Here is a 17,043-nt window from a genome sequence, read left to right on the forward strand (position 1 = left end):
GCATTGTTTCTGAGGTAACTGAAGTCACTTGGTTAACTGAGAAATTTAGAAGCGTTTTGTCCAGCTGATTTTGTGCACTGAGGAAAGCAAGGACAAGCCTTTCCCAGTGTCATGTGTGGATGTTTTACTCTCTCCACTCCATACCTCCTCTGCCAACAACCCCACACAATCTCTTCATTCAGTCTGGAACGCCCTCCCTGTCCCACATAACATCATGTCTGTTTGGTGAACCTGATTCAATCTCCAAGACCCAGTTCAAGTCTCACCTATTCTTGGAATTCTTCCCAAATTTTTCTAGGAAGAATAATTTACTTCCACTTGGTTCATAAAATTAATAAAGTATTAAACATGCTGCAAGCTACTGCAGGTCAAACTGTTCGGGGGCAGAAGCTAAGACTCATTCATCTTCCTGCTCTCTACAGTATGTATCTAGTACAGGGGTCAGCAAATTGTCCAAATCCAGACCACCAACTGTTTTGTTAATAAAGTTTTATTGGAACAGTACTGTGGCCATTTGTTTACTTTTTGTTGATGGATGCTTTTGCACTGCAACTTCAGAGCTGAGTTGTTGCAACAAGACTATATGGACCACAAGCCTAAAATATTAACTATACGATTCTTTACCCCCCCCCCCAAAAAAAACTTGTCAATTCCTGAACAACCATACAATGTGCGGTCAACAAATGAATGCTGAATGTAGTAAGGTGCTTATGATAAAATTTTGACTGGTATTCAAATGGCCTGGGTCCGAATTCTGCTCCTAATTGTTTAAACAAATAATGATGATTAAGCAGATAGATGTTAGATAGATTACACAGATGATACATAGATCACATAGATAGTAGGGATAGATGGATAGAAGAGTTTAGATAGATAGATAGAGGAGTTTGGATAGATAGATGATAGAGGAGTTTTGAGGGCTTATTCTATGCCAGGCACTGTGCCAAGTATTATAAACTTATTCACTGTATCCAACAACCAATTCCGTGGATAGCTACTAGTATTTTCCTCATTAAAGAAGAAGAAAATGAGGCCCAGGGAGGTCGCAACACCTTTTGGTAGAGCCAGGATTCAAAGCAGGTCTGACCTACACCAAAGTTTGAGAGTTACCCACTATGCTAGAATACTCTTGAGAATCCGTTTCTTCATAAAATTAAGATTATTGGATGATCAAAGTGATTTTCAATCCATTTAGCAAGCAGAAATGTATATATTTATAAACATATATATTAAAATGTATATCTGGAACTTCAACATGCAGGAAGTCCATCCGGAGTTCTAGAATTTCGGCCGGCTGCCTCCTCCCTCCCCTCGGCATTTCCACCTGTCAGTCCTCTCCATGGCTCCGACCAACCTCACATCTGCCCCCGTGTTCCTCCTCCTCGGCCTGGTGGAAAGAACAGACGCCCACCCGCTGCTGTTCCTTGGCATCTATCTGTTCAACGCCCTGAGCAACCTGAGCATGGTGGTGCTGGTGAGGTGCGGCGGGGCCCTCTGCTCCCCCATGTATTACTTCTTGGGTCACCTGAGCCTCGTGGACGTCTGCTTTACCACCGTCACGGTCCCCGGGCTGCTGGCCGGCCTGCTCCACCCGGGCCAGGCCATATCCTTCCAGGCGTGCTTCGCCCAGATGTACTTCTTCGTGGCTCTGGGCATCACCGAGAGCTACCTCCTGGCGGCCACGTCCTACCACCGCGCGACGGCGGTGTGCCGGCCCCTGCGCTACGGCGCGCTGGTGACGCCATGGCGCTGCGCCACGCTGGTGCGTGCGTCGTGGGCCGTGGCGCACCTGCAGTCGCTGCTGCACACGCTGTTCCTCTCCGCGCTTTCCTACCCGCGCGCCGCCCCCGTGCGCCACTTCTTTTGCGACATGGCGGTAATGCTGGGCTTGGCGACCTCGGACACGTCCGCCGCGGAGACGGCCATCTTTTCCGAGGGCCTGGCCGTGGTGTTGGCCCCGCTGCTTCTTGTGTTCCTCTCCTACGCGCGTATCCTACGCGTGGTGCTCCGCTTGCGCTCGGCCGGCGGCCGGCGCCGCGTCTTCTCCACCTGCGGGGCCCACCTGGTGGCGGTGGCGCTTTTCTTCGGCTCCGTCCTCTCCGTGTATTTCCGGCCGTCGTCTGCCTACTCGGCCCGCTACGACCGCCTGGCTGGTGTGGTCTACGCGGTCATCACGCCGACCTTGAACCCTTTCATCTACAGCCTTCGCAACAAAGAGGTCAAGAGCGCTCTGAAAAGGGTGCTCAGATGGAGGGCTGCACCCCAAGAGGCCTGAGGGCGAATCTGGCTCCATGGCATTTTCATAATAACAGTTACAGAAAAAACCTTGTTTTTTGGCTTTCCAAAGCACTATTAATTTCGATGTACTCTGGCTTATTTGTTGTTAAATAAGAAATTAGACCTGAAGTAAATATGACAACGTGTTTACTGTAGTGATGGATACATAGTAGGTTAAATTCATTTCTGTGTTGTCTGAATGTGTGAGATAGATTCTACTTTTAAATTTTGGGTAAATGAAAAGACGGCAAATGAAGGTAGGGAAATAATTTGTGAAGAGGGAGAAGAAAGAGTGTGACTAGCAGAAACCCAGTGATTGGACGGGAAGCTTGAAAAGCAATGGATGCTTTATTTTATTTTATTTTTATTTTTTTATTTTTTGAGATAATGTCTGGCTCTGGTGCCCACGCTGGAGTGCAGTGGCGCGATCTCAGCTCACTACACCCTCCGCCTCCTGGATTCAAGCGATTCTCCCGCCTCAGTCTCCCAAATAGCCAGGATTACAGGCGCCTGCCACCACACCCGGCTAATGTTTTGTATTTTCTTTACTAGAGACGGGGTTGACCAGGCTGGTCTCGAACTCCTGGCCTCAAGTGATACCCCTGCCTGGGCCTTCCAAAGTGCTGGGATTACAGGCGTGAGCCTCCGCACCCAGCCCAGGGGAGGATCTTAAAGAGCTGTTGTTGGATGCCTCTGCAGACTCCTCCTGAAGACACTTCAAGATCCAGTTATTTTTTAAGTGGCTTTTAAAAATTTAAATTCTGGCCGGGCGTGGTGGCTCAAGCCTGTAATCCCAGCACTTTGGGAGGCCGAGACGGGCGGATCACGAGGTCAGGAGATCAAGACCATCCTGGCTAACACGGTGAAACCCTGTCTCTACTAAAAAAAAATACAAAAAACTAGCCGGGCGAGGTGGCGGGCGCCCATTGTCCCAGCTACTCTGGAGGCTGAGGCAAGAGAATGGTGTGAACCCAGGAGGTAGAGCTTGCAGTGAGCTGAGATCCGGCCACTGCACTCCAGCCTGGGCGACAGGGCGAGACTCCGTCTCAACAACAACAACAACAACAACAAAAAGAAATTCTGGTTCTAATCTTTGCCTCTCTTCTTAAGAGCTGAGCAGTGACCAAAAGTACCCAGGGAATGGGCAAATACAAACCAAAAAAGATTTGGGTTTCAGCCGGCTGCAGTGGCTTCTATAATCCCAGCATTTTGGGAGGCCAAGGTGGGAGGACCACTTGAGCCCAGGAGNCCAAATCAACCTCCACTGCCATCCCAATTATCAGTTGAATCTCTCGCTCTTTCCTTCACTTTTGCTCTCTCGCTCTGATTTTGAAACATAGTGTCATTCTATTTATATATATTCCGATTTTGAAACATAGTGTCATTCTATTTATATATTCTGATTTTGAAACATAGTGTCATTCTATATATATATTCTGATTTTGAAACATAGTGTCATTCTATTTATATATATACTGATTTTGAAACATAGTGTCATTCTATTTATATAATTCTGCAGTTTCCTTTTTTTATGAAACAATACATCTAGAAGACCTCGTCTTACTACCACCAATAGAATGCCTTCATTCTTAACTTCATGCTATACAATCCTAGACTGTGGATCTTCCACAGTTTAATCAGTCCCTTATTGATAAATATTTATGTTTTCTAATTTTCACTATTGCAAGGTTGTAATGAAAATTCTTGCAATAAAAATAATAAAAGCTGGGTGGGCGTGGTGGCTCACGCCTGTAATCCCAGAACTTTGGGAGGCCGAGGCAGGTGGATCACCTGAGGTCAGAAGTTCAAGAGCAGCCTCGCCAACATGGTGAAACCCTGTCTCTACTAAAAATACAAAAATTAGCTGAGTGTGGTGAAGGACGCCTGTAATCCCAGCTGCTGGGGAGGCTGAGGCAGGAAAATCGCTTCAACCCAGGAGGTGGTGGAGGTTGCAGTGAACCGAGATTGCACCAGTGCACTCCAGCCTGGGCGACAGAGTGAGAGTCTGTCTCAAAAAAATAATAATTAAAATTTAAAAGCTAACATTAACTGAGAAACTGTTACATGGCAGACACTTTTAAAAAGAATATAATCACAAAGGATATTTTAAATCTTTCTAGAACGTCTCAAGTAAATTTAAAAATCAGAATAAGACTTTTCTAACCAAAGACAAACTGCAAAAGCTAGCTCAATTATATATACAATGTCTGAATAGACCATTAAAATAAATATTTGAGAAGGGAAAATGAAGACAATATAAACCAAAAAAACATCTCTAATGAAAGTCTTGAGGCCGACAATAAGCATATGAAAACATATTCAACATTATTATTCATCAGGGAAATGCAAATTAAAATCATAATAAGATACTACTACATACCCATCAGAATATCAAATGTTAGAAACAACAGATTGAGAATATCAAAGGTTAGCAAGGATGTGGAACAATTAACACCCCCATATATTGCTAGTAAGACTGTAAAAGAATAAAACTGCTTTGCGAACTGTTGGCAGTTCCCAACGTTTTAGTATTTACCCAGTCTACAGCACAGAAATTTTGCTCCTGAAGTACCCAAAATAAGTGAAAACAAATGTCCAGCAAAAGATGTATATAAGAATTTTCAAAGAGGCTTCAGTCATAGTAGCTAAAACTGAACAACCCAAATGCGCATCAGCAGAAGGAATAAGTCAACTGCGGCATAATCATTTCAATGGTATACAATGCAGCAGTGAAAAAGATTGAACTCTGATGATTCACACGACATGGATACATCTTTAAAACATGATGAGTAGAAGAATCTAAAAATATATATATATTGTATGATTCCATCTATTCAAAGTTCATGAGCCGGCAAATTCATCTCCGGTGGCAGAAACCACAGTAGTCATTACCCTCTGGATGTGGGTGGGGACTGACAAGGAGGGGGCACAAGGAAAATTTCTGAAGTGACATAAATCCTCTCTATCTTGATCTGTACAGTGGTCACACGGGTGTCAAATTCAGCAGGTTGTACACTTAAGATTTGTGCACTATATTTATATTACAATGAAAAATTCTCGGGTGAGGAGGCTTTCTGGGTTTTTCAAAATTTCAAGGACCAAATACTCCCCTTTTCAGACTCTCAAGAATAACCCCCAGGCTCTATGTAATGCATTCCAGAACCTAAAATTAAGTAAAATTAAAATAGCTACCTAATTTACTGAAGAAGAAAAATACAAGACACGAACAAAATTATAGACCAGTTCTGCTGTGAAAATGGATATTAAAATGATGTCTGAAACACTAATAATAATCCCATCTTTTCATATTTGAAGTCACGCTAATATGTTCAATTTAAAAATTTAGGATTACCTCATCAGAGGCAAAACGGCTTCTTAAAAACTCAATACCAGGTCCTGATCAAAGCTCAGAATAAAATAAAAAGCGACTTCCTTAACAAACTGTGTTACAGTCAGCCAAGGCTGTACCTTATCCTCGCTCTGGATGAGAACAGTCTTTAATTCTCTAAATGGCAATAAAATGGAAATTATAGGACCCCTAGACAATCCTATTAAAAGATTTTGCTCTCCCTTTATTCTTTATCAACTATAATACCAGGTATAATGTACACTGCTCCCAGCCAGGATTCTTCAACGCATCAAACAGCTCCAGTGCCTCTGAACTCAGCAGTGGGTTACTTGCCCTGGATCTACCATCTACGTCTCTGCTAGCAGCACTGAATGACTGCTGGCAATGGAACAGGTTGTTCTCCTATTTATTTATTTATTTATTTATTTATTTATTTAGAGACAGGGTCTTGTTCTGTCGCCCAGGCTGGAGTGCAATGACGCAATCTCAGCTCACCACAACCTCCGCCTCTCAGGTTTGAGCGATTCTTCTGTCTCAGCCTCATGAGTAGCTGGAACTACAGGTGTGTACCACCACATTGGGCTAATTTTTATATATTTAGTAGAGACAGGGTTTCACCATGTTGGCCAGGCTGGTCTCGAACTCCTGGCCTCAGGTGATCCACCTGCCTTGGCCTCCCAAATTGCTGGAATTACAGGCATGAGCCACCACACCTGGCCTGTTCTATTTTTAACAGCTTCACTCAGGACAGGTCATAGGGACATCTAAACAGCCTTTCCTTTTATCTTGATTAGGACACTGATAGGATGAAATCAGCAAGAAGTATTAATTCTTTTTTCTTTTTCTTTCTTTCTTTCTTTTTTTGTTTTTTATTTTTTTGAGATGGAGTCTCACTCTGTTGCCCAGGCTGGTGTGCAATGGCATGATCTTGGCTCACTGCAACCTCCGCTTCCCGGATTCAAGTGATTCTCCTGCCTCAGCCTGCTGAGTAGCTGGGATTACAGGCATGCGCCACCACACCCAGCTAATTTTTGTATTTTAGTAGAGATGGGGTTTCACCATGTTGGTCAGGATGGTCTCGATCTCTTGACCTCGTGATCCACCTGCCTTGGCCTCCCAAAGTGCTGGGATTACAGGTGTGAGCCACTGCGTCTGGCCAAGCATTATTTCTAAACCAAAGAGACTTTGAACAGGGATTTGCAATTACTTCACAGTCTTCTACCTCATAAATATGAAGCCTATTTCTTGGAAGAGGTTTAGAGACAATGGTGTCCTTGCTTCAGCACGATAGTTGGTCAATTCTGACTAAACCACAATGCTAAAATTGGATGTCTCGGGCCCTAAGAAGGGCATTTTTCTGAGAATTTCCCAAAATATATAATTTAAAAATTATAAAGAGTCAACATCACACGTAATAGTGAAAATTTTAAACTATGAAAAAATTTTGGTGGGGGTGGAGTTGGTGAGATGTTGGTCAAAGGGTGCAACATTTCAGACAGTATTCCTCCTATCTAGGAGGAATAAATTTAAAAGATTTATCACAACATGGTGACTGTAGTTAACAATATATTGTATTCTTGAAAAATACTAAGAGAGTAGATGTGCTCTCACCACAAAAAAAGATAACTATGTGAGGTAATGTATATGTTAATTCGCTAGATTTGGTCATTCTGCAGTGTATACATACTTTAAAGTATCATGTTGTGCATGATCAATACATACAATTTTATCTCTCAATTTGAAAAACATAAAATAAATGCATCAGAAAAAATAATTTTGGAAGTAATCAAAATGGAAGACGTTAATCAAAAGCAGCATTGTCCACTAGTAATAAAATGTAAGTCACAAATGTGAGTCACATAAGTAATTTTAAATTTTCAATAAACACATTTTAAAAGGTAGAAATAGCCAGGCACACACCTGTAGTCCCAGCTGCTCAGATGACTGAGGGGAGACGATTGCTTGAGCCCAAGAGTTCAAAGCCATAGTGTGCGATGATCAGATGTGTGAATAGCCACTGAACTCCAACCTTGGCAACATAGCAAAACACCATCTCTAAAAACATTAAATGGCTTTTTCCTTTTTAGAAGATGAATGTTAATAACTTTATGTGGTATAAATAAACTACAGAATATTACTCAGCCATAGAACAGAATGAAATAATGGCCACAGAAACTTGGCTGGAGCTGGAGGCCATTATTCTAAGTGAAGTAACTCAGGAATGGAAAAACAAATATTGTATGTTCTCACTTATAAGTGGGAGCTAAGCCATGAGGATGCAAAGGCATAAGATTAATAATGGACTCTGGGGACTCCGGGACAAAGGATGGGATGGGGGTTGTTAGCAATGAAAAGTTCCTAGTTCCTCTTCAAAATTTATCTTTGTAAAGAACAATAAGTGTTAAAAATAGTAGTTCCTCTTAAAACTCCCTTCAAGTTTTCCTTGCTTGCTTTTTATGTTACATACCAATGAATCCTTTATTTTACTAATGACTTTTTGTTATACCCCAGATAGCTGTTGAAAATAGTAAGGAAATGAGTATATCCTATGTCCTTGTACTTTAACCAGGACCTAAATTGTTTGTTCTAGTCACCAGTCTGCCTAGATATTGCCCGGACATGCCCAGACATGTTCCAGCTTGCAGCCTATGCCTCTTCCTTATTTGGAAATGTTATTGTCATCCTAGCTTTCCATAAGCAACCCCCCTTCCTTTCTTGTTCCCCATTGTGCACCTTTACCTATTTAGGAAAGTCTTGCGTTTTTAGCCAATCAGGATCAGTCTAGATTGTGCAGTCCAGCTCCAGCCAATGTCCTCCAGATAGGACATAGCAGTAGGGACCCAGTGCATCAGGTATAAGAATCCCTGCTTTCCTTTGTTTGGTGTGCTCTCATGGCAATCTGGCTTGCAAGCAGCACCCTTCTGCAGAAGTAAAATTGCCTTGCTGAGAAATCCTTTGTTCAAGTGCTCGTGTTCTTTACGACTCCAAGCTTTCATTTCGAACAGGGTGAGGGATAAAAAAACTACATATTGGGTACCGCGTACACTGCTTGGGTGACAGGTGCACCAAAATCTCAGAAATCACTAAAGAACCTATCCACGTAACCAAAAAACACCTATATCTCAAAAACTATTGAAATTTAAAATTAATAATAATTTTTTTTTTTTTTTTTTTTTGAGACGGAGTCTCGCTCTGTCGCCAGGGCTGGAGTGCAGTGGGCCGGATCTTCAGCTCCACTGCAAGCTCCGCTCCCAGTTTACACCATCTCTCCTGCCTCAGCTCCCGAGTAGCTGGGACACAGGCGCCCACCACCTCGCCCGCTAGTTTTTTGTATTTTTTTATAGAGACGGGTTTCACCATGTGAGCCCAGGATGGTCTCGATCTCCTGACCTCGTGATCCACCCGTCTCGGCCTCCCAAAGTGCTGGGATTACAGGCTTGGAGCCCCGCTGCCCGGCTAAAATAATAATTTTTATAAAAAAAATAACATTTTAAGCCAATATATCAAAATATCATTTCAACAAATAACCAATATTTAAAATTATTAATGCTATAGTGTACCTCTGTTTTTCTTGCTGTCTTCAATATCCAGTATGTTTTTATACTCACAGCATATCTCCGTTTGAACTAGCCTCTTTCAAGTGCTCAACAGCTGCATGTGGCTACTGTGTTACCCAGCACAGATGTCCAGCAGATCTAAGACACAACTTCTCCATGGACTATTCTGTATCCAGTTAAAATGAAATGTAGAGATTTTAAAGGGAGTAGCAGGGCTGAAAAATGGAAACTAGTGGGCTGGTGGCTCATGCCCGTAGTGGTGGCTCCCAGCACTTTGGGAGGCCAAGGTGGGCAGGTCACCTGAGGTCAGGAGTTCAAGACCAGCTTAGCCAACATGGCAAAACTCTCTCTCTACTAAAAATACAAAAATTAGCTGGGCATGGTGGTGGGTGTCTGTAATCCCAGCTACTGGGGAGGCTGAGGCATGAGAATCATTTGAATCCAGGAGGTGGAGGTTGCAGTGAGCCAAGATTGTGCCATTGCACTCCAGCCTGGGCAACAGAGCAGGAAAACAGACTTTTTCGTCTCAAAAAGAATAGAAAAGAAACTAGTGCCATTAGCATGCCAAGTTTTGAGAAATTTCTGGATCATATGAAGCCAATGTGAATCAGATTGAGGAAAAGTTAATCAGGGTAATTGGCTCTCACACAACACAAGCAAAGGAGAGGCCTGGAAAACAAATGGCCCATTTTCCCCAGAAGTGCTCGAATATCCTCCAATCCAGAAAACAAAAATAGATGGTGTGGCCTGGGCCCTGGCTGGAGAAGAGGCCACTGGGCTGAGTGAATGTGACAAGCCCCCACCCCCACTGCCTTCCTCCGAAGAACACGAGAAGTGTGGGTGACCCCGAGGCCCCGCCAGGCCCCAGACCCCACCCAGCAGCCCCGCAGCCAAGTTGGCAGCAGCACTAGGCAGGTCACCCTGAAGACCCTCCAGCAATGAACCTTCTGGATAGTCATCGACCCGGAGGAGACGGTGAAAGCACTGAAAGAGAAGACTGAATCTGAAAAAGGGAAAGATGCCTTTCCTGTAGCAGGTCACAATTAATTTAGGCAGGCAAAATGCTCAGTGATGATACTGCTCTCAGAGAATATAAAATTGATGCGAAAAACTTTGTGGTGGTTATTGTGACAAAACCCAAAGCGGTGTCAACACCAGCACCAGCTAAAACTCAGCAATCTACACCTGCCACCGCTATGCATTACTTACTTCCGCCGCTGTGCACTACTTCCGCCGCTGTGCACTACTTCCGCCGCTGTGCACTACTTTTCCTGCTGAGCATTACTTCCCCTGCTGTGCACTACTCCCTCAGCTGTGCACTACTTCCCCTGCTGTGCATTACTTCCCCCACTGTGAACTACTTCCTCCGTTGTGCACTACTCCCTCCGCCGTGCACTACTCCGTCCGCCGTGCACTACTTCCCCTGCCGTGCACTACTTCCCCTGCCGTGCACTACTTCCCCTGCCGTGGACTACTTCCAGCGCTGTGCATTATTCCTCCGCCATGCACTACTTCCGTCGCTGTGCTGTGCACTACTTCCGTCGCTGTGCATTACTGCTGCACTGTGCAGTACTTCCTCCGCCGTGCAGTACTTGCCCCACCATGCACCACTCCCTGGGCTGTGCACCGCTTCCTGCGCTGTGCACCAATTCCTCGGCTGTGCATTATTTCTCCGCTGTGCATTATTTCTCCACTGTGCATTACCTCCTCCACAGCAACAACTGTGGCTCAGGTTCCACCCTGTCCCTGCTTTGGTTCCCAGTTCCACACCTGCGTCCCTCACTCCAGCATCAGCGACAGCATCTTCTAAACCTGCACCTACTAAAGCAACTAAACAAGGGAAAGCTGCAGAAAAGCCAGCAGAGAGGCCAGTGGCCGCTAGCCCAACATCCACTGATGGGACTTCGGAAGATTCTTCTCATCAAACCCTTTTGAAGATGCGACATGTGCACCTGTGACAGGTCAGTCTTAGGAGAATATGGTAACTGCAATCATGTCAATGGGCTATGAAGGAGAGCAAGTAATTGCAGCCCTGAGAGCCAGCTTCAACAACCCTGACAGCAGTGGAGAATCCCTGAAGATGGAGAAAGTCAGACTATGGTTGACCCCCCTCAAGCACCTAGTACTGGGACTCCTTAGTCTGTATCAGTGACTGCAGTTGCAGCAACTATGACAGCTAGGACTACACCCCCCTGGAATTTTTACAGAATCAGCCTCAGTTTCAACAGATGAGACAAATTATTCAACAGAATCCTTCACTGCCTCCAGAGAAAGGTTAAAGGCATTAGGATTTCCTGAAGGATTTGTGATACAAGCATATTTTGCTTGTGAGAAGAATGAGAGTTTGGCGGCCAGTTTTCTTGTACAGTAGAACTTCGATGAAGACTGAAAGGGACTTTTCTGTATCTCATACTTCACACCAGTCTGTTACACTCACTTGTCCACTGGATTGTCTGGGATGAGTTGGGCTCGTATCCACAATACTTGGTATAAGGAGGCAGATTGTTGAGAGTGGGGAAGGACGGATGTAGGATATCGGGCAGGGATAAATACACTGCGTGTCTCTTCACTTAGCAGATGTCGCAACTCCACGCAGGGTGTAAAATATTATACAACCAAACATCAGTTTTTGCAGATCTTTATTTCTTCCATAAAACAGCAGGTAATTTTTCCTAGGTTTCAGTCTTTTTAGTACCAGACCCAGAAACGTAGTGTAATGCCCTGCTTTATATTTCTTTGACTTAACATTGGTTTCAGAAAGAATCTTAGCTATCTGGAATTTACAGTCTCTGTTTCATGGCAACACTGAATAATGGCTTTGTGAAATTAAAAAAAAAAAATTGTAGCAACTCTGAACAGAAATGCCAAATTATTGATAGTTAATTGTTGCCACTTCAAAAATGAGTATAAAGTTAATGTGTGAGGAAGCCTATTCTTCCATGTTAACTACTTGGGGTGGGAGGGGAGAAAGGGAACCTTTTCGTAAAATAAAAATAATGACTGCTGTTTTAAAATTTCTTGATCATTGAATGTGAGATCCTTCTAACATGATTTGAGAAACTGTATGAGTATAGGCAGAGTTATTTTTCTGTTTACATTATTTTTTGTTTTGTTTTGGAGGAAAATTGGTAGGTGTCTAATTACTGTTTACTTCGTTCTTATGTTGCAGTAAAAGTTTTTTTGGTTTTTGGTTTTTTTGGAGACAGAGTCTTGCTCTGTTCCCATGCTGGGGTGCAATGGTGCAATCTCGGCTCACTGCAATCTCTGCCTCCTGGGTTCAAGCGATTCTCCTCCCTCAGCCTTAAAATTAAGTTGTAGAAAGTTAGTAAACTTGATGCACTCTAACCAACCAAGGAATTAGTCAAAATTAAAAACTCAAAATTTAAAAGTCATAATATTAAAAATGGTATGTAAAATTTTATTTAACAATAATAAAGAAAAATATGTCTTATGGTAATAAATGCAGATAGCATGCTTTATCTTTTAATAACAAAGTTGAATTTAAGGCAAATGGCGTTACAGAGACCAAAATTCACTGCTATAATAAAGGAGATAAGCTGGGCGCGGTGGCTCACGCCTGTAATCCCAGCACTCTGGGAGGCCAAGGTGGGCGGATCACGAGGTCAGGAGATCGAGACCATCCTGGCTAACACAGTGAAACCCCGTCTCTACTAAAAATACAAAAAATTAGCCAGGCGTGGGGGCGGCACCTGTGGTCCCAGCTACTCGGGAGGCTGAGGCAGGAGAATCGCTTGAACCCGGGAGGCAGAGGTTGCAGTGAGCTGAGATCACACTACTGCACTCCAGCCTGGGTGACAGAGCGAGACTCTGTCTCAAAAAATAAAAATAAAAATAAAAAAATAAAGGAGATAAAAAGATTGTTTTAGGGTAAGGCAATGCATAATACCCTTGCCTTGTAACATATGTCATAACATATTTTATATGTTGAGCCCGGGAGGCGGAGGTTGCAGTGAGCCGAGATGATACCATTGCACTCCAGCCTGGGTGACAGAGCGAAACTCATTTTTAAAAATAATAATAAAAAAGAATACAAATTGACCAATGTTGGAAACTTACTCACACCACAAGTAGAGATAAGAGTTTTAAAAAGATTTATAATCCTTTGGGTATATACCCAATAATGGGATTGCTGGGTCAAATGGTATTTCTGGTTCTAGATCCTTGAAGAATTGCCATACTTATATGAATACAACACAACATAATTATGAGTGTAATTTGAGTAATATCTACTCAAATACATTCAATGCAATCCAAACAAAATTCCCAATGGAATTATTTTTGTGGAGATGGACAAGTTTATTCTCAAGTTCTCTTGAAAGACAAAATAGGTAAAATTTATAAGAAATATTTGAAAAATAGGAACCATAAATTGGTTGTTTGTCTACCAAGTATCAATATATACTTGAGAAAACCCAATAATTAAAACAGTATCTATTTATTCAGGAACAGGAGTTGACAAAAAAGATCAATTGAGTGAAAAGAACATTAAAAATAGTCCTGTGTATGTGAGAATTTGTTTTGTGATTAAGAAAATCAATGGGAGAAAGGATATACTACCGGGGAAATTGACATGGGAAAATATTAAATGAAAATTTTGCAGTACAAGTAAAATTATATTTCAGATGGTTTAAAAAGCTAAACTTAAATTACAACCTATAAAATACTCTAATATAAAATAATATTTATAATTTATGCAAAATGGAGAAGTGCTATAAAAAGGTTGACATATTTGACCAGATAGAAATAGGAAAGTTTTTTGGGACAAAAGATAACGGAAATTTGAAAAAGAAGTAACAGGCTATAACACGTCTCATAAACACAAGATTGAAATTTAAAATATACAAAGAGCTCCTATAATCTAATAAAAATAAAACACACCTGAGTAAAAGTGTACAAAGAATATTTACAGAACATTCATAAAGAATAAACAATATAAGAAGATGTTCAGCTTTAGTGTTAACCAGGAAAAAATCTTGAAAAAGCCTGGGCGCGGTGACTCACACCTGTAATCCTAGCACTTTGGGAGGTTGAGATGGGCGGATCACTTGTGGTCAGGAGTTCGAGACCAGCCTGGCCAACATGGTGAAACCCCGTCTCTACTAAAAACACAAAAATTAGCCAGACGTGGTGGCACATGCCTGTAATCCCAGCTACTTGGGAGGCTGAGGCAGGAGGATCACTTGAACCCAGGAGGTGGAGGTTGCAGTGAGCCAAGATCATGCCATTGTAGTCTAGCCTGGGTGACAGAGCAAGACTCAGTCTCATAAATAATAAACAAATAAATAATTCCACAAGCCAGGCACGGTGCCTCATGCCTGTAATCCCAGCACTTTGAACGGCCAAGGCGGGAGGATCACTTGAAGCCAGGAATTCAAGACCAGCCTGAGAAACATAGGGAGACCTCATCTCTACAAAAAAAAAAATCTTAAAAATTAGCTGGGTATAGTGGTGCATGCCTGTAGTCCTCGCTACTTGGGAGGCTGAAGCAGGAGAATCCCTTGAGTCCAGAAGGTGGAGGCTACAGTGAGCCATGATTGTGCCACTGCACTCCAGCCTGGGCAACAGAGTGAGACCCTGTCTGAAATACAAAATAAAAATAAATAAAAATTTTTAAATTTTTTTAAAAAAATAAATTAAAATGATTCTACAGTCAAAGCAAAACTCGGAGTAACATAACAAAATCCTGTGATAATTTAAGAATGTGGGGCATGAAGACCATCTAAAACAATCATTCTTAAACTATGTTTTTCCAGGATCACCTTGGGAAGACAAACAGGAAGTCTTAGCCAGGTCACCAAGACCCCCTTCCCTAGTCCAACTACTCAGCTATACTTCATCTCCACTATATATTGAAAAATTATGTAAGATGCCATTTCAACAAAAGTATTTATGGTGAGGAAATAATCTAGAATATTCCAATAATGTCAATATTTTACTGGATAAACTATGTAATAGCTCCAAGTGTTATCATCAGAGAGATAAGAAAGTTTTCTTTTGATGAATGATTCTGCCCAGGGCTCCCTTCATGTCTCTGTTCCTCAGGCTGTAGATGAAGGGGTTCAGCATGGGGGTCACCACAGTGTACATCATAGCCATGACAGTCTCCTTTAGAGTAGAACTATTCACTGATGGGCCTAAGTAGAGGCCAATAATGGTCCCATAGAACAGTGACACCACAGAGAGGTGGGAGCCACAAGTAGAGAAGGCCTTGCAGATACCCTTAGACGAAGGGACCTTAAGGATGGAGGAGACAATCTGTGCATAGGACCCAAGGATGAGTAGGAATGGGATGACAAGAATCAGCCCTCCCATGATAAATATCACCAATTCATTAACTCGAGTGTCAGAGCAGGCCAGCTTCAGCAGAGCAGACATATCACAGAAAAAGTGGGGGATCACATTGTCTGCACAAAAACACAACCTGGCCATGAGTAAAGTGTGTAACATGGCATGGAAGGTGGTCAGTACCCAGGACAGCGCCACCAGGGAGAGACAGAGCATGGGGTTCATGATGGCGGTGTAGTGCAGGGGGAAGCAGATGGCCACATAGCGGTCATAGGCCATGGCCACAAGAAGGAAGCTCTCCAGGTCTCCAAAAAACAGGAAGAAGTACATTTGGGTAAGGCAGTCCGCATAGGGGATGGATGGGTCTTGGTTCTGCATGTTCTGTAACAACTTGGGAATGGTCACGGAAGAGAAGCAGAGGTCTGAGAAGGACAAGTGGCTGAGAAACAAATACATAGGTGTGTGGAGATGGGAGTCCAGTTGAATGAGGACAATGATGAGGAGGTTCCCCAGGAGGGGGGTAAGATACATGGCCAAGAACAGGGCATAGAACAGGTTTTGCTGCTCTGGCTGGATGGGCAGGCCCAGGAGCAGGAACTCTGAGATGCTGGTTTGATTTCGTCCCATCATGCTCTGTCTCCAGTATCTTTAAGGGAAAACAATACTGTCCTTTAAAAATGTGAATTTTAAAATGGAGATACTTGTGTGACACTTGGTCTGTTCGGCGTTTTGCAAAAATTCTTTATTTAACTGACATTAAAATAATTATCTCTATACCATGAATATCTATAATAAGAATTGCTATAATCAGAAATGACTTACTTAACTTTATCTTTTTCCTCTTCATTTATCTTTAACATGTAACAATATTCCATCCTTTCTAAAATACTCATCTATTTACTTCTGAAACATAAAATGTATTGGTTTCTCTCTTACCTGCCTGGCCGGTAACTGCAGCTGGCTCTTCCTCTGTCAGTATCTTACATGTTGATATTCCTCAGGGAGTTTTCCAAACTTCATTTTTTTTATAATTCTGCATAATGCCCAATAAAAACATATCTACTCCAATGGCTTTAATTGCCATTTAAAACTCAGGTATAGACTGGGCGCAGTAGCTCACACCTGTAATCCCAGCACTTTGGGAGGCCGAGGCACGTGAATCACCTGAGGCCAGGAGTTCAAGACCAGCCTGGCCAACGTGGTGAAACTTCATCTCTACTAAAAATACAAAAATTAGCCTGGTGTGGTGGCGGGCACTTGTAATTCAGCTACTCAGGAGGCTGAGGCAGGAGAATTGCTTGAACCTGGGAGGTGGAGGTTGCAGTGAGCTAAGTTCGTGCCGTTGCACTCCAACCTGGGTGACAGAGTAAGACTCTGTCAAAAAAAACAACAAACAAAAAACTCAGGTGTTCAGGTGTAGCATTCTCTAGTATACAGAACTTGATATCCTGAGTCTCAATGATTATCATCTCTTGTATGGATCACAGGCATCTTCAGCTTAACAGATCCTAAATGACATTCTGATCTCACCCTGCTCCTCTTCTAACTCCATCC

General features: G+C 42.7%; 2 protein-coding genes and 1 pseudogene across 2 annotated transcripts; 2 read left to right on the top strand and 1 right to left on the bottom strand.

The window, feature by feature from the left end:
• The first annotated feature begins 1,339 nt into the window (after positions 1 to 1,339).
• Positions 1,340 to 2,392, top strand: OR1R1 (olfactory receptor family 1 subfamily R member 1). Its single transcript, XM_017863583.1, has one exon. The coding sequence runs from the start codon at positions 1,340 to 1,342 to the stop codon at positions 2,273 to 2,275; it is 936 nt and encodes a 311-aa protein (XP_017719072.1). The 3' UTR covers positions 2,276 to 2,392.
• A 136-nt stretch (positions 2,393 to 2,528) lies between these two features.
• On the top strand, positions 2,529 to 11,462 carry LOC108523084 (UV excision repair protein RAD23 homolog B pseudogene; annotated as a pseudogene).
• A 3,354-nt stretch (positions 11,463 to 14,816) lies between these two features.
• Positions 14,817 to 16,119, bottom strand: LOC108523093 (olfactory receptor 1E1). Its single transcript, XM_017863586.1, has one exon. The coding sequence runs from the start codon at positions 16,117 to 16,119 to the stop codon at positions 15,175 to 15,177; it is 945 nt and encodes a 314-aa protein (XP_017719075.1). The 3' UTR covers positions 14,817 to 15,174.
• Positions 16,120 to 17,043: the final 924 nt, after the last annotated feature.

Source organism: Rhinopithecus bieti, unplaced genomic scaffold (genome assembly GCF_001698545.2).
Source record: "Rhinopithecus bieti isolate Rb0 unplaced genomic scaffold, ASM169854v2 scaffold_70516, whole genome shotgun sequence".
In the NCBI taxonomy this organism is placed as follows: Eukaryota; Metazoa; Chordata; class Mammalia; order Primates; family Cercopithecidae; genus Rhinopithecus; species Rhinopithecus bieti.

Bases quoted from the DNA above. Each gene is read 5' to 3' on its own strand.
- OR1R1 (XM_017863583.1), top strand. From the start codon at position 1,340: ATGGCTCCGACCAACCTCACATCTGCCCCCGTGTTCCTCCTCCTCGGC.
- LOC108523093 (XM_017863586.1), bottom strand. From the start codon at position 16,119: ATGATGGGACGAAATCAAACCAGCATCTCAGAGTTCCTGCTCCTGGGC.